This window comes from Musca domestica, unplaced genomic scaffold, assembly GCF_030504385.1.
Source record: "Musca domestica strain aabys unplaced genomic scaffold, Musca_domestica.polishedcontigs.V.1.1 36, whole genome shotgun sequence".
Lineage (NCBI taxonomy): Eukaryota > Metazoa > Arthropoda > Insecta > Diptera > Muscidae > Musca > Musca domestica.
The window spans coordinates 8,979,148-9,004,164 of NW_026712318.1; the positions used below are offsets into that span (position 1 = coordinate 8,979,148).

The following is a 25,017-nucleotide window of genomic DNA, read 5'->3' on the forward strand; positions in this document are numbered from 1 at the left end:
TAGACTATAACATACTTTTGGGGGCAAAGTGAAAAAAGCATCGCTCTAACAAGTGATATGTTTGAAAAAAAAAAAAATGTAGTTGGGTTTTTGCGTTCGTTGTAGAAAACAAAAAAATGATTTATGTTGACTCCTATTTTTAACTGATTTCTTATATAGGTCCACACCAAGGTCTGGTGTGAAAATGGAATATATCGGTCCACTCCTTCTGGTACCTCCCCCACAAAGGCTCAAAATTTTGAATATCCATGAAGCTCATAAAGCGCGAAATTAACATCCGATTCCATTCAGACTTGGTACATCTCAATATTTCCATCTACACAAGATCTCTTATAATGATAGTAAAGATCGGACCATCCATTTCACATTTAAAATTTATCACAAATCTCATACAAAGTGAAGAAAGCAGTAGATATAGTCCAAACCTGGCACGTCGCAATATTTATAACATATTTATTTAGGTCCTATACGAAATAAAGAATATTGGGCCATTCTTGCAGAACCAACTCCATAGAGGGCCCAGAGTTTGAATAATCATAGCAGAAGTCAAAATATATTTAAATAATCGAACATTAGCTGAGGGTATAGATCTGTCGACAAAACCGACTGATACTTTTTAAATTGTTTTTATACCCTCCACCTTGGAAAGGAGGATATAATAACTTTGTCATTCCGTTTGTAACATCGCTAAATATTCGTCGTAGACCCTATAATGTATATATATTTTCATAATCAGCATTAAAATCTAAGACGATTTAACTGTCTGTCCATCTGTCTGTCCGTCTGTTGAAATCACGATACAGCCAACATTATTTGATGTAGAGCACCAAAATTTAGCTGAATAATTTTTATTGTGTCTAGGATGGCTGGTATTGAAAATGAGATATATCGGTCCACGTTTTGATATAATCCCCATATAACGGTACCCCCCGATATTCGATATTTTGATGATTTTTGCCACATTTTTTCATGGATTTGTCTAAAAATTAGTGTTTGTAGTTCATAATGGGTTCTAGCTCCGGTGGTGAAACTTTGCATGTATGGGTCCACGCTTTTGTATAGACTTATATAGCGGTACCTCCCGATATTCAGTATTTTTATGATTTTTTCCACATCCACGGATTTGTCTGAAAATTGGTATTTGTGGGTCATAATGGGTTCTAGTTCGTGCGCCGAAACATTTTATGTATAGGTCCACGCTTTGGTATAGCCTCCATATAACGGTATCTTCCGATATTCGGTATTTTGATGGTTATTGTAACATTTTATCGCGGATTTGTCTAAAAATTGGAATTTTGTTGGTCATAATGAGTTCTAGCTCCGTACAGCAGTACCTCCCGATATTTGGTATTTTGATGATTTTTGCCACATTTTCCCACGAATATGTCTAAAAATTGGTATTTCTGAGTCATAATTGTTTCTAATGTCTCCATTACCCTAAAGTGGAGGGTATTAAAAGTTCGGCCCGGCCGAACTTAATGTTTTTTACTTGTTTTTTTTTTTAATTTTGAACTTTTGAGGGGGAGGTACCAGAAGAAGAGGACCGACTTTACCTATCTCCGAACTCGATCTAATTTTGATAATAATATTACGATGTACCAAGTTTGGACCAAATCGGATACTCCCTTCGAGAGTTATCCTGCGTACCAGCCAGCTAGACAAACGAACAGACACCCCTAGATCGACTCCCAATGTCCTGAAACGTATTTGGTCCATAGAGACCTAGGATATAAAACCATTATTTCCGAAAAAATTAGCAATTTTTCATAATTTCACTGTACTATAGTAAGTTCGGATTGTGTAAAAGTCCAAGTGGAGTTGATAGTAGATCATAATCTCAAAATAGTTTCGTGTTCTAAGTTCAAACGTTGATAAGGCCTTTATAACTTAGACTATATACAACAGGATCCTTACTACAGATGTACAAACATATTTCGCAATATTTAGGGTAGAGCTTTTAAATTTCATAGATATCCACCCTGCACGTTCTAATATTTTATTTTTGAAAGGAAAAGAGAAAAAAAATTTATATGTGTAATTCAATTTTATTGTATTATTTTTTTGTTTCTAATACATTGTTCATAACGACTTAATTAATTTTGTTTGTTTGCTTCTTTGTTATTAATATTAGGTTCAGTTTTACAAATTAAGGAAATTGTATCAAAAAATTAATTACAATTAAAAAAAAAAAAAATAAATTAAAATATAAACAAATACCAAGTTTTATTGGTTTTGCGATTTTATTTATATTATTTTAAATTAGAAATGTTAACAGATTTCTTTAATTATTTTAATTTTTTATTTATTATCAGTAAATAATTTCGATTGATGTTATGGGTTTTTGTTTTGAATAAGAGGTGAGTTTGATTGGTTAATTTGATGAACTTAAACTAATTACATTTAAAAATGTGTTTTAAAAATTGCTTATAAAACAAATTGATATAGTTAATAATTTATAAATCGTAGGCTTATTAATTAAGAGTTTTTTAGTTTTTTTTGTCAGAAACTTGTGTGAGTTTTGTTACAAAAAAACAATATTTTTTTAATAAAATATAAAGTAAGCTTGTTTTATGTCTTAAAATTAAAAAAAGTTTATTTTAGAAAGAAAGAAACTAGAATCAAGTATTAAAAGGTTTGGGGGCTGACTTAAACTATTTGTGTTTTATTATTTGTTATTGGGAATATTCATTCTCATATATTTGCTTATAGTCTAAAAATATCATTATCTGTTATCCGTTTAATTCTAAATAGATCTATTACAAAGAATCTTAGTTATGTGTTAATAAAAAAAATTAACAATGTCTTTTATGTATATCTATATGGAAAGTTGATTCATTACATTACATTTATTGTTGTTTTTTTTGTATAAAATGTTTAATTTTTTTGTAAATTTCCTGTTTAAAAACAATTGATTGGTTTTGTGACTTTGGAGGTGTCAGATTTTCTCTTTTTTTATTTGCACCACGCTTAAATTTTATCTAATTTTAGATAATATTTTTTCTTATTTTTTTTTTTTAAATCAGTTGCCTATAACAATGAACTCTATTGCTACAATATTTGAAAATATAATAACAAGGAATACCGAAGTCCGAAAAATTCTAAAAAACATACTCGTGTGCGGACGACTGAAAGTTAGAAAACATATATTGAGGATAATAAAATAATACTCCATACCACTTCAGGTCTTCCTTCTTCAAAGATGCCACAAAATTTTTGAAAAGAAAATAAAAAAAATCTGTAAATACTGGTCATAGGGGGTACCCTACACCACTATCCATACTTTGACTAAGAAATTATTAAAAATGCTGACAATAAAAATTAAAAAGAAAATTATTCATTGAAGGCGGAGAATAGAATTAGTTATTAAATTCAATCAATTCAAAAAAAAAAAAAATAAATAAAAAACATAAAATTGGTAAATGAAGTATGTGAGAAGTCACAACAGCTAAAACGAATTTATTCTTCGACCTGAAAAAAAATTAAAAGTGGTAACATAATCCTTTCCATAATCCGAATTTATTCTTCGACCTGAAAAAAAAAATTAAATGTGGTAACATAATCCTTTTTTTTGGCTTTTACAAACTTTAGATGTATATTCTGTCTAGCAATAAATATATATATGGCTAGTGGTGTAGGTAAGAAGTATTACACATATTTTAGATTATTCTAACATTTTCTTTTTTTTCCGAAAATGGGTTCCAAAAAGTAGTTTTTGTTCATTTTTTTATCTGAAATTTTTTTTCTATGAAAACAGTACTTAATTTTAATGTACGATCACTTTTGACAACAATATCATGTTATATCGGGATGGAGTTCATTTTTTTTTGAATTGTGTACATTTATCTGTATGTAATATATCTAAAGAAGATTTTGATTTTGTTTTTTTTTAACGATTTTTAACAATTTTGGACGGTTTGGTGTTTATTCGGATTTATTTGCTTTTTGGTTATTTGAGGACGTATTTAATTATTTGGTTTCAATAAGGTATTTGCAAGTGATTGTAAAAAAAATATTTGTTATTTTTTTGTTGTTTATACAAAAAGGGTTTCATTGTGTTGGATTGTTTGAAAATTAATAAAAATCGAGATTAATTATTTTCATGTCAGTCAAAAGGGCAATGTTTCAGAATTGTTTCTACTGAGTTTCAAAAGATAGTTCACTAGTGTCTCGAAATAATTGCTTTTTGGAGAAGAAATAAGAAGATCATTTCCTAATTTTGGAGCGCACGCGAGTACACCTGTCTGATACATAAGAATGGGAGTCAAAATATTCGAAATAGAGTTTACTTCTAGAGTGAAATCAAATGGAAACAAAAATTTTGGAAAACATGAGATGCTGAATATTGCAAGGGGGTTTAAACCGTATCATTTGTTGAAAACTAGGTATATAAAAAATTAAAGGAGTGCTCAAAAAAAGTAGAACCTACTCAATATGGATACGTTTTGCTCTCTCTCAAAAATGAGCAACGAATTCCCGCTCTAATTCGAGTCTTAGAAAAATAGGGTACTCTCGATTTCTTGTGTTTAACTCGTAGAAGAATACTCTTTAAAATACAAGCGGGTTTCACTCTCCAGTTCATTTTGGGGCTCCGACTAGCGTGCATATCGTTCGAAAGATGTGCACCATGGGCCAATGTATACAAGATAGGCCATAAAAAGAGGAAAAATTAGAATGTGTTGCAAGGTACCGGTCTTATTCGTGTCGTATAAAAAAGGAGAATTCCATTCTTTTTACTCACTGACGTACTTCCGCTCGAATTCAGAAGTTGAAAGTAGCAGGTGAAACTCGCAATTTCTGAGCACTTATTTATGAATTCTGAAATTTGGGATGACAGTTACTAATGGAATGCAGTATAGAGGTACCAAAGAGTTCAGGCTTAAGGTTACGAACAGTTATAAAATGGTACTAAACTTCTACAATGGTGCTATTTGGTATTATATGAACGGATAGAGCTAAAAAATTGAATTCGGTATGAGAATCAAGGTTGGAAACTAAGTTGGATGTATGGAGGTGGTTTTGGAAATGTGTACCAAGTCTTTGAACTGTGAACGGATTTGGGGAGAACGGATGGAGCCGAAATTATGTATTATAATTATGGAAATGGTGCACGAAAAGTACTAAATAGTGCTATATTCAGTACAATTTGGCATTGGGTGAAGAGATAATGCTTCAAGTCTGAAATTTGGTATTAGGGTCGCTGTTTATGTGTAGCCTGGACATATGGAGGTGGTTTCGGAAATATGTACTATAATTGTACGAAAAGTACTGAATGGCACTATGTTTGGTATTGGGTGAAGCGAATGAGCTGGAATCTTGGAATTTAATTTTGAGGTCTCTATAGGTATATAGCATTGAGATATGGAGTAGGCTCTGGAAATTTTTATTATAATTGTACTCAAAAGTAATAAATAGTACTAAATTTAGTATTGGGTAAAGGAATAGAGCAGAAATTACGAATTTTAAGATATTAAGGATTTAGGAAATGTGTACTGTAATAATTCAAAAAGTACTAAATACAATTCTAAATTTTGATATCTAGATTCTTGATTTGGCGATGGTTTGGGAATGCGTACTGTATTTGGGCGAAGGAATAGTGCTGGAATCCTCAAATTTAATATTAAGGTCTCTGTTGGTATCTGGGATTGGGATATGGAGGTCTTTTGGGAAATGTGTACCATAATTGTACGAAAAGTACTAAATTGAACTTAATTCGGATCACTGTTGGTGTCTATGGGGTAGAGATGTAGATTGTTTTGGAATATGCATACGAAACGGTACTAAATTAGGAATTGGGGAAAGGATAGAGTTGAGGTTTTGAAATTTCATATTGAGATCACTGTTAGTTTGTTGGGATAACATATGGAAATACTTTTGGACAAAACAACTGGATGTGGGTCCTTTATGCCTGCTCCGTAAAGTTCAAAATGAAAGATTTTGACGACTTAATGGTTAATAACGTAAACGTTTTCCAATTATTCTTTCCGAAATAGGAAAACATTGAATAATATATAAGTTCTTAAAAGTCTGAAAATTTATTACCATGTATGAAGTTTTGATAACAATTTTTGTCAGACTGAGCAAATTGTGCATTTTGAATACTAAAAAGGCCTAATACGAACTGTTGGAACGAATCTTAAATGTTAAGGTGGATTTTTCACTGACGATGTATCCATTTTATAGCTTTTCTGAACTTTTTGCTTAAAAAATTACATTTTTTTTCTGTTGGCGCCCAAATGGTTTCGTAGGGCATTTATAGCTAAGTCGGCGATTCATTGTACCATGAGTTATACTAAGGCATATTTAAATATAACAACTAACATTTTTACAAAAACACATTGTTTTTATAGAAACCAATTTATCAATGTCAGTAATATGACTTTTCAAACACTCTTGTCGACGTCTATATAAATTTAAAAAAATTAACCTTTTGCTTTAAATAATTATAATTTTTGTTTGTTGGCGCCCAAATAGTTAAAATTTGCGTTTCTGGTTGTGTCGGTGATTCATTGTGCCATGGCTTATACAAAGTCATATTTAGGCACAACAATTTAAATATTTACAAAAATATCGTTGTTGGTATGGAAAATAATTTTTCAAGGACAGAATTTCATTACACCATGACTGACATGAAAAAAATATGCTGTTCTCCTCTCAATATTATTACCCAACATGGCTGCAAAAATGGAAACCCTTTTTGTTTTGTATTTTTTCCCTGTGTTGTTAGTTATTTTTTCCTGTCTAAATCTGGAATGCTTTGTTCTTTACCTTTTTCCATTTTATTATTTCTGTACTATTAAAGGATTCTTCTATCAATTTTATTTCGAACGTTTGGTGGCACTCGAAGCAGTTGGTCGCATAAAACTACTTGATGAGCGTACACTTGAACTACTGCGAGAGGTTGCACCACGCTGTTGTTGTTGTGCGGCCGTTTGAGATGGATTGGTAATAGTGGCCTTGACCAAAATAGCCGAACGAGCCGATTGTGGTCTTGTCGAACCAATATTTGTTTGATTCTCTTTGAAACTTGTACTATTCCCCAGACTGGAGTGGGAAGAAGTTTGACGTTGTGTTGCGGGATTTATTCTATTTCTGACCACCACAACACTGGGCCCGACACTGGAACCACTAGAACTTGAACGACTTGCCGGTACACCGGTACCCAAACGATTTGCACTTGTCCGGATGTTTTGTGTACCCAATGGTCGTTTGCTGGGCGATGAATCTACGGACATGGTTTGCAGGGGACTCTTGTGGTTCCCCAGGCCCATGGGCATACGTTTTACGGTATTCGTAGAGGTGGCACTGTTTATGGAGGAACGCGATGAACGTAAGCTGTTGCGTGAACTGCTGCGTTCCACATCACGTTTGTTGGAGTTCGATGCTGCTTCCGCTACTTGGGGTAGTGTCTTGCGCAGGGACGTAGCTCTTCTTATGGCATTGTTGGTGAAGTTGCTCATGTGGGCCGCTGCCGGTGAGCTAGCTGGACCATGCACTGCTGGTCCACTTGTCGAGCGCGTTGCTCTCGAACGATCAACCGAGGCCGAGGGTGTTCTACGTGCCGAACCTGTCGTCGTCCCCGTAGCATTTGTTTGTGACTTGGCTGTTGATGAGCGTAAGCGGGAGATTTGTAATCTATCGGCCAAACGGCTGGAGATTTTCTGTATTGGAGTGACTTTTTGTGATACTGGTTTTTGTGACAGTTTACTGATTTCATTGGCTTCATTGCAAGAGGAATTTATACTCTCTTTACCTTGAGAAGGTGTGTCGGAGACTAGACTTTGGGTTTCTTCAAAACCTTCATCGTTCAACTCGTGATTCGATACTTTGATGATGGTGCTGCCATTAGCTGTTGTTGTTGTTGTGGCCAGATTTGGTGATCTTTGACTGAGTATTTCTCGTGGAGGACTCCAGAGTCGTTCGGGTACATCTGTGGGTGATTTGAGATTACGCAATGCCTCCTGAACATCTTCCTGATTAATGGAACTAATATGGCGCCCAACCTTTTCCAATTTAGTTATGGTTCTGGCCGAAACACGTTTCGGTTTTTCCGGTTTTGTGATCTCATCGACCTTGGGCGGTACTGGAGCCGTTACGGGGGCCACTTCCTGGGGAGTTTCTTCCGTTTTGTTTATTTGGTTTAGTGAATTCTCTTCACTCGAATCTTTGGCTGAGGTCAACTCTTCATTTCCACTGCTGTAGTCAGTGGGTCGCTTGTAGCGTCGTGTGCGTCTGGCTATGGAGTAACGATCGAAATGGCCGGGCGTCTCTGAAGATTCCATGTCATTACCAGCAGGATAACTCTCCGCATTTGTTTCGACCTGAGTTTTTGTTGGTTCCGGGCGATTGACCGTCACCAATGTGGATGTGGGACTAGATATGATTCTCCTGGACGCGGGTGGTGTTTCAATATTATCCGCATCGATTTCTTTGCGTTTCGAGATGCTGTGCATATCATTGCATTTCAGTGAGGTATTATCCGAATGGAATCTATTCGTTTGGAATGATGGCGATGGTGATTTGGATTTATGTCGTTCGACATAATTAACTTTGGTACTACTAGCTGCTGTGTCATTTGTTACAGTCGTCGAATTTTGTGATACGGTTGCAGGTTGCTGATGAGGATGATGCGGCGGCGACGTTCTTTCGACAGATTTACGATCCGCCGGTGTCGTCGAGGTCGGTGAACGTATGTAGATTTGTAACCGCTCATGTGCATCTTTCTCGGCCATTTGTTGAGCAATCAAAGATTTACGGCGATCCTCTTCGGCAATGGGATCCAACTGCATTGGATTATTTTCCACTGAACGTTGCCTGCGATAGACAACCTCTTCGGTATTGGAATAGGGTGCAGAGTATTTGTTGTGGATGTATGATTTTGTTGTGGAACTTAAATCTGATTCCGATATGCTTGGCTTTTCCAATTGTTTTTTAGAATTTTCTCGGGCATCATTGACATCTGTGGGGGAAGTAGGAAACAAATTATGTAAGAAAGATTTAAGTAAGCAAATTTTTGATGATGGAACCCAAACTTACTGGCAATGGCTTCTATGGTACCAACAACATCCGTTTCCAATGTCTTCGATGGCTTCCAGTCCGGATAGACACGTTTGTAGCCATCACGATTTTTGTTATTATTAGTAACATTATTGGTTAGTGTTTGTTGGTTAGATGTTTTAGTACAAGAGTTCGGTGTAGTTGGTACAAATTTCTCTTCGGGTAAGGTATCCAATTTTCGTTCGCTTTCTGTTAATTAGAAGACAGATTATTTGTATGGAACATTAGCTGAAATCAAGTATGCTTTTAAACTTACCTGACTCGTTTTCAAGCGAACGCCTATTAATGTTAACCAAACGTCGCTTACGTTTGTATTCCTCGTCTTGTTTTTCATCGTTTTCGTTCGATTGTAACCAATTTTCGATTTTTTGACGCCATTCACGAGATATTCTGGAGAGACAAAGAGAGAGAGAGAGAGAGATCGAATTGAGTCAGTATTGAGTCTCAGATCTTTTTGAGTAACAGGTGAACATATAAACGCCCAGGCGACATCGGGGGACTGTGGATGTCTAGGGTTGAAATAGAATTGGGTTTTCGAAAATTTGCACAAAAGGGCAGGTACAAAAATGTACGTAGTACTGCTGTATGATATTTGGAGAACATGTAATATTAAACTTCCAAAATTTGGAAAGTTGTCCTCTCTAAAGATGAGAGAGAGAGAGAGAGAGAGAGAGAGAAGTTGAATAGCACTTCAAGCAAGAGATTATTATATTATTGGTTCTTATTGGCTTTTCAAGGTGTTTGGTTTTGTTTCTATGGGAAGGGGAAGAGTAAAATCTGCCCAATTTCGAATGAATTTTACTTCCATTTGAAAACGAGAAAAGAAGCAAGTCTTCTCTTATCCGAGTGACATAGAATAATAATTTTTGATCGATTTTAAGTCCTCCCGCTAAAAGTCAAACAAGTTTGACTCTCCACTCGGATTCGAGCAAACTTTTCAGAGGTAAAACTACTTCCCTCATATCGATACTAATTTAATTCGAAACTAGCAAGTGCTCGCCAGCGAAAAGTCGAACTTAATATTTTAGCTTCGTTCCAAAAAGTTGTGTTAGGATGCTTTATACCCTCCACCATACATATTATGGAGGGTATATTAAGTTCGTCATTCCGTTTCTATCTCGTCGAAATAATAGTTTTAGACTTAACAAAGTATACAATTCTTGATCAGCGTGAATTCCACTGAAGAGTTCCACTATATTATATATCCCCCATATAACGGTACCTCGTTATTTTAATGATTTTAGCCAAGTTTTTCAATGAAATTGTCTCAAAATTCACACCAGGAGTTCCTCCTGAGTACTTTACCTCCTAGAAGAGAATTGTCTATACAGATCCACGATATCGTATATCCACATATAACTGTACCTCCCGATATTCGGTATTTTGATGATTGTAGCCAAAATTTTCAAAGGCATTGTCTGAAAATCCGCACAGAAGGAACTCCCTTCTGAGTACCTCCTGGAAGAGAATTGTCTGTAGAAGTAAACGATATTACATTTCTCCCATAAAACGGTACCTCCCGATATTCGGTATTTTTATAATAATAACAACATTATTCACCGGAATTGTTTCAAATTTGATGATATTAGCGACATTATTATTTAACTGAATTGTTTCGAATTTCGTATTTGAAGTTCAGAATCGGTACTACAGCCTATGACAAAAATTACTTATGCATCTCCACGTCTTCGTATAGGTTATCTTTTAAGTGGTATTTTCCGACGAATTTTTGTTTTTGAAAATTTTCAAAATCCTTCAAATTAGCGGAGGGTATTAAAAGCTAGGCCCGGCCGAACATAGCTGTTTTTTTACTTGTTAGTACTCAAAATGTACAATTTGATCAGATTAAAATTTTTTAAATCAAAATTTCATACATCCTACTAGAATTTCGAGAGGTTCCTTTCGGAAATAATAGTTGGGATATGTTCACCGTTTACACCAGAATAGGACTCACTTCCAAACCACCACAAAATCTCAAACACATATACCATCTGTAATCTAATTATTTTTAAAATATATCTCTATCCCTTCGCCCAAAACCAAATATAGTACCATTCAGTACTTTTCGTACACATTTTCAAACCTAATACCAAATTTCAAACACTACCTGTCCACCCAACACCATCGAATATGGTACTATTCAGTACTTTTCAATCACTATTTATTTACCTAATACCAAATTGTACCAAATATAGGACCACTTAGCACTTTTCATGCACTTGTAGTACACATTTCCAAAACAAAATTTAATTCTCATTCTCTCCTATACACTAACAGTGACCCTGATAACAAATATAATATTCCAAGAAATGTAAGGAACATTTATTACCTTTCGTACGCTTGTTGAACGAATTTAGTAACATTTGGAACCTTTCATGTACTTGTAGTACATAACTCCAATCCCACCTGAGACCCATTTCCAAGAATTGACTTCACACCAAATTTCAAGATTTTATCACTATCCGTTCACATAATTCCAAATGGTACCAAAATTTGTGCATTTTAGTACTTTTGGTACACGTAATCGAAAACCCCTTTAGTTTAGCTATCCCACACAACATGAAAGACAGATTACAGATTTTCAGCTCCATTCCTTCCCCAAATAACAAGGCTAGCACTATTTAGTACTTTTCGTACTTTATAGTACGTATTTCAAAATCCCCCGCCATATATCAAAAAAAAAAAACCTAGTCTTATCTCGCACCTACCAAATTGACCCAAACGCAAAAGTTCAAGATTGGAAGTTGATCAAGATTTTTTTAAATTCATCCTGCACTCACCTTGGTTTTGTGTCATCATTGTTCGTTTGAACAATTTCTCCATTGCTGGGTGACAGAGGAGAACATTTCTCTGCCACATTGATGGGTAGGGGAGAAGCGGCACGCTCTCTGTCTGCTCCAAAATCAATATTCAATAAATCGGGACGTTTACGACTAGAGCTTCCTGAACGAGCACGACGGGCCCATGAGCGATCTGGAAATATATTAATTACTAGGTTTTTCTTAACAACTCGGTTTTTAGTGATTCTCACCTAAACTTCCGTAGGCTGCCTTTCTCTCACGGCTATTGCGTTCATGTCCTGAGGTACGCAAAAATTCCATTAAATCGTCTTCCTCGTTTAGGACTCGACTGCGACGTCTTCTCATACTGCCATTGGGTGTTATGTCCGGTGATTGGCCATCACAATGGCCATTTGTAGCCTCTGAGCGTATAAAGCTATTGTTGACTTCCGCATTACTGCCATTGTTAAATGAGCCATAACGTTTGCGGGACAACGCTGGACTGGCTCTGGGATCAAAGGAAGAATCCAATGAAAATTGGCTATCGAAATCTGAGCTTGGGGTTCCATTAAGGGTTGCTATGGAAAGAATAAATTGGTTTAATATTTAAAATAACCAAATTGCTAAACCCTTACCATATTTGGCTCTCCTGGCCATTTGTTCTTCTCTCTGCTTCTGCCTTAAGCTAGCCTGCTCCTCCAACTGCTGGCGTCGTTCATTCTCTTTGACAGCTTGCTTGAATTTATCACAGAAGGTTTGCAATATTTTAAAGCATTCTTCCAGCCGGAAGGTGGCCGGATCTTCACAAAAGAAATCGGCCAATTTTAGGCGCATACTATCCACAGCATCCATGCCGGCCTTAAGGACTGTCATTTCTCCTTCGGCACTTTGCAAAAAGTCCATCATTTGATCTTTAATATCTTCATCGGTATTGGGCATTTCAATTTGTCTTTTGATTTTTTGTAATTGCGAATCAAGGTTCTTTATGTCAATGCCAATTTGTTCTAAATTAGTTCTAAAGGGGGAGAAGAGGTAACAAATTAAAAATATATAATTAACTAAAATCACATTTAACTTACTTGGAAGCACTTTCTAGATTACTCAATTCATTGGTGAAATTCAACAGTGACGCGTCGCGTTTCTCCGCCTGTATGGCCACAAAATGTATTAGATTCATGCCGGGCTTATTCGCCCTAATATCGGTTAGTTTGGTCAGTGAGGAAAGCTTAACGCCCACAGCATTTCCGGCATAACCACCAGAATTTAAGAAATTACCAGCTACCACAACTAAATACAGGACTTCTTGCAGAGATCGACAATTCATGAGGTCTAAAAGAAGAAATTATAGAGTAAATGGAAAATGTGGTGAGATATAGATGGTTCAGCATTACTCACCTTCGGCCGCTTCAAGCATGGTATTTATACAGGGGTCTAGATATGTAACATTGGCGGCGAATTCCTCCTTCAGCAACATACTTTCAATGCGTAGTTTGTAGCTGGAATGAACAATAAGAAAATGAAATATTATTTATTAAAAAAAAATATTTGGAAAGGAAGTTAGTTTTTTATTAAGTTGTAGGATCATAGAAACCCGTTAAGCCCATCCAGATTCATGTTTTGGCTTGGCGTCCTACTTTACCTTATTTGGAATTTTGGTTAATGATTTGATACAATTCGTATATCAAGAGATACCTTTATGTTGTCACTATTCAAAAGATGGGTCAATATGAACAATTTTTTGCAAGGGGAATGTATAAAGTGAAGTATACCAAAAGGTGGACATATAATACCCTAATTAATGACAATAAATTTGGAATTGAAAACTCCATGACGATAGGATCTTCAAACACTCCAAAACTGTGTTATGAAAATGTGATATCCAGAACCTCGACTCATCCTCTGTTTTTATACCCTCCACCATTGTATGGAAGGTATACTAAGTTCGTCACTCCGGTTGAAATCCATCACGAATAACTTTTTTTCTAGGAAATTCTCACCAAAATGCCTTTGTACTCTTGTAAACAATAATATTTTAACTGGAATAATTTTAACAGCTGTCGGATGAGTAGCTTGGAAATGACAGCAGTCTGAAGTTGATTGTAGGTTTTTCATCTCACCCTGTATTTCTCTCTACAAAGGGTCTGTTGTCTATATGAAAATTTTCTGTCCACTTCTTCTGATACCTTCTCTACAAAAGGTTAACAACGATCCCATTTAAAGGTGGTTTTGAACGATATATTGAAAATGGACCAAAAAGAGCCCTTTGGTGACTTGCTTGAGGGATAAAGGTTTTGATCAAAATAATCCTTAAATTTCACCTCGAATATATCTAAAATGCAAGAATTCTCAATCTGTAATTTTCAAAAATGAGGAAAAGGGTGGGGGTGGCTGTGGCTGTGGACTTGCTCCCCTATTTGTGTTACTATGTGATGTAACCTTTTTAAAACATCGATTCACGTGTCTCTGCAGAATAAAAAAAAATAATTTTGCCACACAATCCAGTCATAATAAATACTAAATATCGACTAACTTTCAACATTGACCTAACAGACAGTTCAGCAGTCTGAACCTGTGGCCTACACAGTGATTTCAAAATTAAGAAAAAAGGTTTGCTTTGAACACTTTATCTTTTTAATATTTTAGAATCATCTAAGCTTCTATTTTGACCCTAGCCCTGAGCGCATCTTCTATGCTATTACTCAGGTCAACGAGATATGGTGATCAGTAATCCCTACCATGTAGGTTCGAGGTTCCATTTGTTGTGGTTTTACAATTTTTTTATCTAATCAATCTTGTAACATCCTCTTTAAAGAGCGATGTATGGTATTAAAAATAAAATTAAAATAATCTCCACACTTAATACGGTGGAGGGTAAAAAAATGATGTTAAAGTCCAAAGCTCCAACCTAACTTATTAATGTATGGCTCTGTACAGAAGGCATTGGTCGAATAACTGCATCGATCAAATTCCAACATCAGATAATATCCAATTTCGTTCCCTCATTCATTTACTTACCTTGGAACTTCCATAAGCAGCAGCAGGAACTTTTCAGCTCTGCCTAGCCGTTGGCGATCGCCGTTGAATGACTTCAGCAAATCAATTTCATCGACTTCGGGTAGGATTTTCAAAAGACCACGAAGTTTTTCGGCTCCAATCACTTCGTGATTACCGTCCTGTATTAGCTGTACAATATCTTCATTGGAATTATATCTGCAAAGTAAATAAATACAATTTTAAATTGAGTTCTAATCAATATTTATTCATAAATGAAGAAAGGCACTCACCCCTTGAACTGCTTCAGGAATATATTCACATTCAGCGTCCGCTTGCCATCGAGTAAATTAATTTCGGTACTTTCCTTCTTCGACTTACGATCGAGGGTATCGTAACCGCTACTACTGGCCCCAGCCGAACCATCGGCCCTTCCCAATTTCGGTGAACCCTGGGCACTGGTTGATTGCAGGCAAAACAGTCCTTCCATTTCATTCCAATCAATATCCTCCATTGTGGTATCCTGGTGATTGTGAGCCACAATGGTCCATAGATTCTGTTTACCTATCACTTTGTGTGGTGGAATTTTGCCCCAGTTCAGAGTTTTCATTTTCGCCTTTGGCGCTGGGGTGTCCTGTTGCGGCAGCAACACATCATTGAGACGTGGCTCGGGGGTTAGTGAACGGGCAGGCATAGTCGTTTTAGCAGATAGTAGATTTCCAACTGGCGGTGGAGCTGGTGGTGCTCCGGGTATAGGTGGCGGCGCTGGCGGACCATTGCACATTGTCATTGGGGGTGGTGGTGGCGGTGGAGCTCCTCCTGCTACACTACCGCCCACCTTACCACACCCAGGTGGCGGTGGGGGCGGTGCCGGAGCGGGTGGTGGTGGCGGAGGTGGAGCTATGGTCGTAGCATTCGGTTTACGTGTCGGACTCACAGCGTCACTGCGGCAATTGGGACAGGTGAATTTCTGTGCAGTCGTGGTGCGCAACAGACGCACCGAATCTTCATGGCTTTCCAGTAGAGTGGCTCGATGTACTAGTTTTTCGGTTGTGTCCCAGACAACATCACTAACGTGTTCTTTCGGATCGATTCGCAACAAATGTTGCAGTATACTAAGGAATGGCACTTCCTGTGGTGTATCGGCCACCTATAAATGGAAAGTTGAAAGTCATTGAGCGGTGGTTCTTTCCTTAGCTTGTAGCAAAAAAAGAAAAACAACAACAACAACAACTATATTTTGTTTATATTGTTGCAGCGCATGAAATGTTGGTGAAAATAGAAAAAACCAGTTTTTTTTTGCTTTAAAAGCTTTACATGTACAACAACATTTGCTTTTATTCTAATAAAGTAAATTTCAAAGCAGATAATGTCCACTGGCCAGTCATGCATGAAAATATTGTACGTCATAAATTATATATGGTTGTGAGGAAAGAAAAAGTTTTTTTTTCGTGTTTGCTACAGTGGGTGACAAAAGTAGGTACATAGGGAGGGGAAAAATTCTTTGGACATAGAACAATGATTTTGCCAAAGTTCAATGTCATTTTCTGTAGTCGGTTGAGCTCTGTATAAATCTGAGCTGCCAACAGGAATTTTAAACAAGTAAAAAAGTAGTAAGTTCGGCCGGGCCCAACTTTGGACAATTTGGAACAAATTTGGAAATTATAAAAAAAAAAAAAATAAATAAATTAATAAATAAAGAATAATAATAAATAAACAACATCCGCTAAAAATTCTGTTAAAATCTTCAAAACGCCAAATGTAGCCGTTATATTGAGGTCTAAACGAAGACGTGGACCTGCATTGGCAACTTTTGTCATAATCCATTCAAATACGAAACTTGTATATGGAGCCTATACCAAGGCCTGGACCTGCATATGTAATTTTCTGTCATAGACTGTAATTTCCATTGCGAACTCTAAATACGAAATTTGAAACAACTCTGGTGTATAATTTCGCTAAAAAAATCAAAATACCGAACACAGGGATATACCGTTATATGGAGGCTATACGAAGGCGTGGGTACGCAATTTTATGTCATAGGCTATAGTGTACATTACGAATTCTAGGTACGAAATTTGAAACAACTCCGGTGAAAAATGTCCCTAAAATCGTCAAGATATTGTAAATCGAGTGGTACCCTTGTATGTGGGCTAAACAATATCGTGGACCTACATAGACATTTCTCTTACAGGGATTAAAGTACTTGAAAAGAACTCCTTGTTTGGATTTTTAGACTATTTCATTGGAAAATGTATCTAAAATCATCAAAATACCGAATATCAGGGGGTACGGTTAAATGGGGGGCTATACGATATCGTGGATCTTTATACCCCATCTTCGAACTTAACCTGCCAGCACACAAAAGACTGATCTGTGAAAAATTTTTGCTTTCGATCTTTATTCGTTTTGACTCTAGCATGATTTTAACAGACGGACAGGGCTAAATTGTCTTATATGTACTTTGTTATATCTAACAAGATTATTTCGATGGGTTACAAACGGAATGACGAACTTAATATACCCTCTATGTATGGCATGTCTAGTAACAAGTAAAAAAGATGTGGAGTTCAATCGGACAGAATTTATATACCATGGAAAATTTTTTTTTAAGTACATTCACTCAATGTCAAATTTAGTAATTTTAAGTACATTTCGAATAATTTTTGTACACATTTCCAGAACTAACTCTATTTCTCAGTACCAGATGTCAACCGAGACCTCAGTATCAAATTTCTGGATTTCAGTTATTTAAATTACACATTGCTAAATTTGCTACAATTAAGTACAATTATACCAAAACCAGCTCTCTCAACCACAGACACTAATAGTGATATCTATATCCAATTTGAGAATTTCAGCTCAATTTCTGGATTTCAGTCATTTAAATTGCCTATTGCTAAATTTACTACCATTTACTACAATTATAGTACGCATATCTAAAACCAGCTCCTTATCTCAACCACAGACACTAAAAGCAACATCCATATCAAATTTCAGAATTTCAGCTCAATTCACCTAATACCAAATTTCGTAATTTTTGTATAATTATCCAAAACTACATCTATAACTCAATTCCAGATACCAACAGAACCGTAAGTATCAAATTTGAGAATTCCAGTTCTATCCCTTTACCCAGTTTATTATCATATAGTATATTTCGTACAATTATAGTACATATTTCCAAAACCACACCAACAGTGACAACTATATCAAATTTCAGGATTTGAACTCTATTCCTTCACCCAATAGGTAACTTTAATAACATTTAGTAAATTTCGTACAATTGTAGTTCCATTTTTAAAACCACCTCAATATCTCAATACCAGATACCAACATAACTCTCAATATCAAATTTGAGGATTATTCCTTACCCAATACCAAATTTAGTTCAATTTTGTACATTTCGAAAAACCACAACATCTCAAACACAGATACCACCAGTAATTTCAGAAGCAAATCACTACAAAGCAAGTTTAGTACCAATTACTACTTTTCGTATTATTGTAGTACACATTTTCGAAACCACCTCCATTTGTCCAGGCTACAGCGACCATAATACCAAATTTTTGATTTCAAGCACTATCTGCTTAACAAATACCAAATTGTACCAAATATGGTACAAATTATATTTATAAAAAACTTTCAACTAACAGGGACCCCAATACAAAATTTTAAAATTTTGTCTTAATCCTTTCACCCTCAACCAAACGGTTCCAAATGTAGTACCATATCGTACAATTCGCACTCTTAGTACACATTTCCAAAACCATTTTCATATATCAAACTTACTTTCCTATATTTCAAGTTTTTAGCTCGATACGATCACATAATACCAATAGTACCTTTTTTTAGAAGTCTAGTAACATTTTGGAACTTTTCGTGACCTTAAAGTTCGAATTTCCAAAAACTCTTTGAAACATCTATCTTGCACTCTATCATGGATTTTCATTCCGAATTTCAGAATTCTAGCTCATTCAGTTTGTCCAATACAAAGTATTACATTTTTAGTACCTTTCGTAGTCTTTTAGTCTGAACCATTTCAGAAGTTTAGTACCATTATAGAACTTTTCGTAACCTTAAAGTTTCTTAAGAAAGATTCTCATTCCGAATTTCGGAATTCTAGCTCATTCAGTTTGTCCAATACAAAGTATTAAATTTTTAGTACATTTTAGTACCTTTCGTAGTCTTTTAGTTCGAACCATTTCAGAGGTTTAGTAACATTATAGAACTTCTCGTAACCTTAAAGTTCTTATTTCCAAAAGCCCTTTGGTATATCTATCACTCTGCACTCCATAATTGACTCTCATTCCGAAGTTCTAGCTTATTCCGTTTGTCCGATACAAGGTATTAAATTTTTAGTACATGTTAGTACCTTTCATACCCTTTCAGCACGAATTTCCAAAAGCTTAGGCTTATCACACGCCTACACACCATTAATGACCCTCATGCGAAATTCCAAGATTCTAGCTTTAGCCGTTTCGCCTGGGCGTTGACGAATTAGTCCGTCACTGATTTTTTTTACCCTGCACCATAACCTCTACCACGAAATATCAATTTTAGACCCCACAAAGTGTATATATTCTTGATCAACATGAAATTCTATAGATTTAGCGATGTCCTTCCATCTTCTGAAGGAAATTAAGTATGTTGATCCAATTCTACTCAGACGTATTTATGTCAGCAGGAATTTTGAAGTGGTTCAAGTAATTCAACGATTCGGTAAAGCCCCCATATGACTGTACCGCAAGATTTAAGGTATTTTTGTTGTCTTAGACACACAATTTTAATTCCAATTATTGACAGTTTGTATTCCCAGTATGCAGGCAACATCTTTGCATAGATCTGTATATATATGTCCAAGTTTTGATATAGTCCCCATATGACTGTACCTCCAGATATTCGGTATTTTAAGGATTTTAGATAAACTTTTCAATGGAATTATGTCAAACTTGGTATTTGGAGTTCGTGATAGGCGCCGCCTACTCTGGCATATAATCGACTATAGAGGTCCACGTTTTCGTACGGCCCCCATAAAACTGTACCTCCAGATATTCGGTATATTGATCATTTTTGCCACACTTTTCATTATATCGCACATTGTATTTGAATACTACCTCCTATGGCAGAAAATTGCCTATATATGTTCAGGCTCTTTGTTTAGCTCCCACATAGCTGTACCACCCTTTATGCAGTATTTTGAGGATGTTTCCCAAACTTTTCTCCAGAATTATTTCAAATTCGGAATTTGGAGTTCGCAGTCCGTATGCCAAATCTACAGAGAATGTATTTTCATTTCCAATTGTTACTTCTACTACAAGTTCATACAAGAGTGTTATGACCAATATTCCTATTAGTTTCATATTATTGTTTCAATTGTGTACAATTATTCTCTTTTGCACCTCACTTTTAACCAACACTGTACCATTTTTTTCTCATTTCTAATGGATAGTATACACATTTTGTTCATATATATGTAACAGATATGGAGACTAATAGACATAAGTGTGAACTAAGCCTGTTGGTCGCCAGTAACAGCAAATATGATAACAACAACAAAACGTTGTTGTTGTTATTTTTTGTGTTAATTTTGTTACAAACAACCTTGACAAATTATGTACAAATATGGTAAATAAATTGCAAAACTACTTTAATTGTTGTTTAGCTATACGAGTATATATTTGTGTGTGTATGTGTGTCTCTACTATTAATCAACAAATGGACAATCAACAGCAAAAACGCTTGATTCTTGAGTATTTCTAACGAATAAACCATGCAAACGCGCCACGTTCGAAAGTTTCAAGTACCCAGAAAACAGTGACACTTGTTGCATTAATTCGCAATCAATTCAAATGAGTTTTTTTCTTGGGATCCGGCGGGAGGCGGGAGTTGGAAGGGAGGAGCCAGACTGTTTGGCACTAAAGTCTTTGTTTTACATACCTGTCGCAGTATTGCATAGAAGACGTCAAGATGTGAGTTTAGATTGATGCCATTTGGGCCTTGTAGGCTTTGGGCTTCGTCGCATTCTCTCTGCTCGTCGAATACGTCCAATTGTACAATAATATCTCCTACACTTTGTGCAACTTTTCTGTAATGGAAATGAGAAGAAAAAAAAAATTAAATGAAATAAAATATATTCATTGATATAGAATTAATGCAATATTATTTGAGAGCTACAAAATACAAGGTAAGTGAGTGTATATTGATTTAAGACAAGAGATAGCAAAGAGAAGACAGATTTATTGGTTTATTTTAATTTCGTTCAGTACGCTGTGCAATTAAAAATTCTAGGCTCAACAGCAACGTCTAGGTAATGGTTTGATTACAAAGAAATTTAATAAATAGACTGAAGTCTAGTCCATCTATGGTTTAAACAGTAATACCTAGATATTCGAAGAGTGTTACATCTCAAAAATTCGATTTAGGAGAAAACGCATTTTAAAGTTTGAGTGGAAAAACACAACTTACATTTAATAGTGGTATCTCATGAAATATGATGTAGAAGCTATATCTACAAAATGTTTGCACGTTTGATTGTTTGTAAATTATGCAGGGTTGACCATATTCGACGGACCCATGGGTCCATTCCACAGGCAACATTCTTTGCGTCAATTGAATTTTGTACGGGAACAAATGCAAATCAATGCCAATAATCCGTTGTAAAGTGGACCGAGCCATGCCCAACTGCTGAGAACGGCGTTTTTGGGATGTTCTTGGGGACCTCTCAACACTGGCTCGTACGGCAGCGATATTCTCGGCCGATCGCCTTGGTCGACTTTTATATGATCTCTTCGGATTAGAAAAAGCCTTACCAGTCGAAAATTTTTCGTATAAACGCTTAATGGTGTTCTTAGAAGGCGCACTTCTCACATTTTTTAATGTTTTAAAAGCACTTTGAGTTTTCACAATTGACTTCTTCTGTTGAATGTAAATTTCAACTATTTCAGAGCGCTCGCGTGGCGTGTATTGGTTCATGGTAAAAATCTGCTTGGACTGACGCTTCAAACGCGGTATGTCATTAAGCGATGTGACATCTCTGTCAAAAGTTATGGCGTTGCCAGATGGGTCCGTCGAATATGAGCAACCCTGTGTACTCAAAAGCTGCCAAACAGATTTTCCTGAAAAGTGTCATATATACTACACCATCGCCTAAAAGTAACATAGGCCATATACATTTTTAAAATTCCACTTGGAACCGCAGATATAGCGTCAGAATAGTAGGTTCCTCCAGAAGATTTAGTTATTGAATTCACATATCTATTGATCGGTTATAGATACAGTCTCCAGATTTAGAGTGTGCAACGGAAATCGGTACATAAATAAATTTGCCAAATTATATTGAAATCAATTCAGATTTGAATATAGCTCCCATAAATACTTTCGGCCGATCTCATATATTTAATGCACCAAACACTTTATTACAATGAAATTTGCTAAGAATGACGGAATTTCGTACATAAATTCACCAAATTACATAGAAATCGGGTTAGATTTGAATATAGCTCCCATATATTTGCAGCAAAAACGACGTGTATGTTCGATTCCAATGAAATTTGGAATGAGTAATGGAAGTTGGTGAAAAATATATTTGCTGATTTATATTGAAAGCGGTACGTATTTGGATATAGCTCCCATATATGTACATTTAAGCCGATTTCGTTATTTGATGCACCAAACACGATATGTATGTTCGATTCCAATGAAATTCAGAATGAGTGACGGGATTTGATGAGGAAATATATTTGCCAAATTATATTGAAATCGGTAAAGGTTTGGATATAGCTCCATAGCTCTACATTTCAAATATTTAATGTACTAAACACGATATTATGAACGATTTCAATGAAGTTCAGAATAAGTGACGAAATTTGGTATAAAAATAAATTCGCCAAATCTTGTTGTAACCGGTAAAGATTTGGATATAGCTCCCATATATATTTTCGGCCAATTTCATGTATTTGATTCACCGAACACGTTATATTTCTTCAATTTCATTGACATCTGTAAATATATTAGTAAAATTATATTGAAATCGGTACAGATTTGGATATAGTCCCCATATAAATTGCCTGATTTCGTGCAGTTTACGCACCAAACACGCTATGTATGTCAAATTTCAATGGAGTTTGGAATGTGTGACGGAATTGGGCTAACTAGGCAAACAGTAAATAAAAACTACATAACAACATAGTTGAGGCTACGGTTAGGTGTAGCAATTTCAAGTTGATGTGATCAGTATTTCAAAACACAAAGGGATTTTGAATTCTCAGGCCCAAAATTGTTTTTAGGATCCTTTATAAAATCTAAACATATACAAGGAAACGTCAATACGGAAAGCTATATTTCGCAAGATTCAACAAGTAAAATAGCTGTAAGTTCGGTCGGGCCGAACTTTGAATACCCTCCACCATTTGGAACGAATTTGGCAATTTTCAAAAAAATAAAAATTCTGTTAAAATCTTAAAAATACCGAAGGAAGCCGTTATATTAGGTTCTATACGACGACGGTGTCCTGCATAGGCAACTTCAGTCATAAGCTACTACAATATTCAAAGGTGAAACTTAAAAAAAAATGCTGTTTATAATGTGGCTAAAGTCATCAAGATCCCGAATGGGGGTTATACCAAAACGACGTTCTGCTGAGATTATTTTCTGTCATAGGCTGTAGTATCCATTACGAACTTCAAATACCAAATTTGAAACAATTCCTGTGAATAATGTCGCTAAAATCATCAAAGCACCGAATATCGGGAGGTACAGCTATATGGGGGCTATACGAAAACGTGGACCTACATGACCCATTTTCAATACCCAAAGTCCTGCAGACATAATACATATTTGAGTAAAATTTTATCAACCGAGTTCATTTAGTTCGGAAGCTAGAGTGATTTCCACAAATGGACTGACGGACATGGCTAAATCGACATAGCATTTTATGCTGATCAAGTATATATATACTTTGTTCAGTCTAAAATGTATATTTCGAGGTGTTACAAACGGAATGACAAACTTAATATACCCTCCATCCTATGGTGGAGGTTACGAAAAAGAAATCTGAATTGCGATAGAAAGGTTTTGACTAAGAATCTTTAGATTAAAAATAAGTCTTGTCTGTCTACTTTTTGGGATAGGCTCCGATTCAAGTATTGTTACGTTTTTGCATATTTTCCCTCTAATATAGCCGAATTTTGGTATTTTGAGTTCTCAGTATGTCGAAACCCTATATGCGAAATATTATCAATATAGTTTGCCTTTTTGATAACGCCATCAACATAAAATTACGCCCAATTTTTGCTATTCATTAAGTGTTTTGGTCATAATTTCGAATCGATTTTGCTATAACTTGGTATCTTGGATATTCAGGGCATCGAAAACTAAAGCATACATTTTCCTATGTAGGTCCTTGTTTCGGTATATATACCTACTGATTTGAATTATTTAGAGGGTTTTGATAATATTTTCCAATCGACTTGGAGAAGCATTTGAATTCTGGTTTCCTCAATGGAAAAAATTCTTCCTCTATATAGTCAATATGAGTATATATTTCGGAGTAGAACACATACAACGATAAATCTCAGTTTCTAGCTCCCAACCTATTTGTTATATGGTGTAACAAATTCTGAGGGTTCAATTCCAACACCAATTTTCAATTTTATGGTCCTTTATAAATGAATATTTATGCCTTTTGTCAATTTTTTCTTTGAAAATGTAAATAAGAGGCTAAATTGGTTAGCAAGTTAAGCCCATTTTGGGACACCATTAGTCAATATTAAAAACAAGTTAAAAAGTATGAGTCGCTTTTGCCGACAGATGTATACCCTCAGCCAATGTTCGATTATTTAAATATATTTTGACTTCTCTTATGATTATTCAAATTGTTGACCCTCTATGGAGTAGATTCCGGAAAAATGGGTCAATATTGTCAGTTTCGTATTGGACCTAAAAGTATTCCATTTTCATACTTCATCGAATACAGATAAAAAAAATTGGTATGGACAAAATTAATAGAAAATCGAACACTTATATCCAATTTTATCCGAAAAAATAAATTCCATATCTATTCCAGGTTTCTGGTTCAGAGAAATATTTAGATATAGCAAGTTGCAAAGAATCGATGTCGGACCAAGTTCTAGGGTTGCTCATAATTTCGTCCACGCCGATACTCGCTTCAAGAGTTATACGGATATGATTT

General features: G+C 35.5%; 1 protein-coding gene across 2 annotated transcripts in view; it reads right to left on the reverse strand.

Annotated features, from left to right (window-relative positions):
* Positions 1–2,025: 2,025 nt before the first annotated feature.
* Positions 2,026–25,017, reverse strand: part of LOC101891853 (formin-J) — a 198,531-nt gene continuing 175,539 nt past the window's right edge. For both annotated transcript variants that reach the window (XM_059125977.1, XM_059125978.1), the window contains 11 exons: positions 20,766–20,913; positions 15,119–15,975; positions 14,850–15,044; positions 13,230–13,330; positions 12,914–13,163; positions 12,470–12,849; positions 12,086–12,412; positions 11,835–12,027; positions 9,311–9,444; positions 9,034–9,243; positions 2,026–8,956 (listed from right to left, as the gene is read on the reverse strand). In XM_059125977.1, coding sequence (XP_058981960.1) covers positions 6,816–8,956; positions 9,034–9,243; positions 9,311–9,444; positions 11,835–12,027; positions 12,086–12,412; positions 12,470–12,849; positions 12,914–13,163; positions 13,230–13,330; positions 14,850–15,044; positions 15,119–15,975; positions 20,766–20,913 — 4,936 coding nt within the window. In that variant the 3' untranslated portion in view covers positions 2,026–6,815. The remainder of the gene's footprint in view (positions 8,957–9,033; positions 9,244–9,310; positions 9,445–11,834; positions 12,028–12,085; positions 12,413–12,469; positions 12,850–12,913; positions 13,164–13,229; positions 13,331–14,849; positions 15,045–15,118; positions 15,976–20,765; positions 20,914–25,017) is intronic.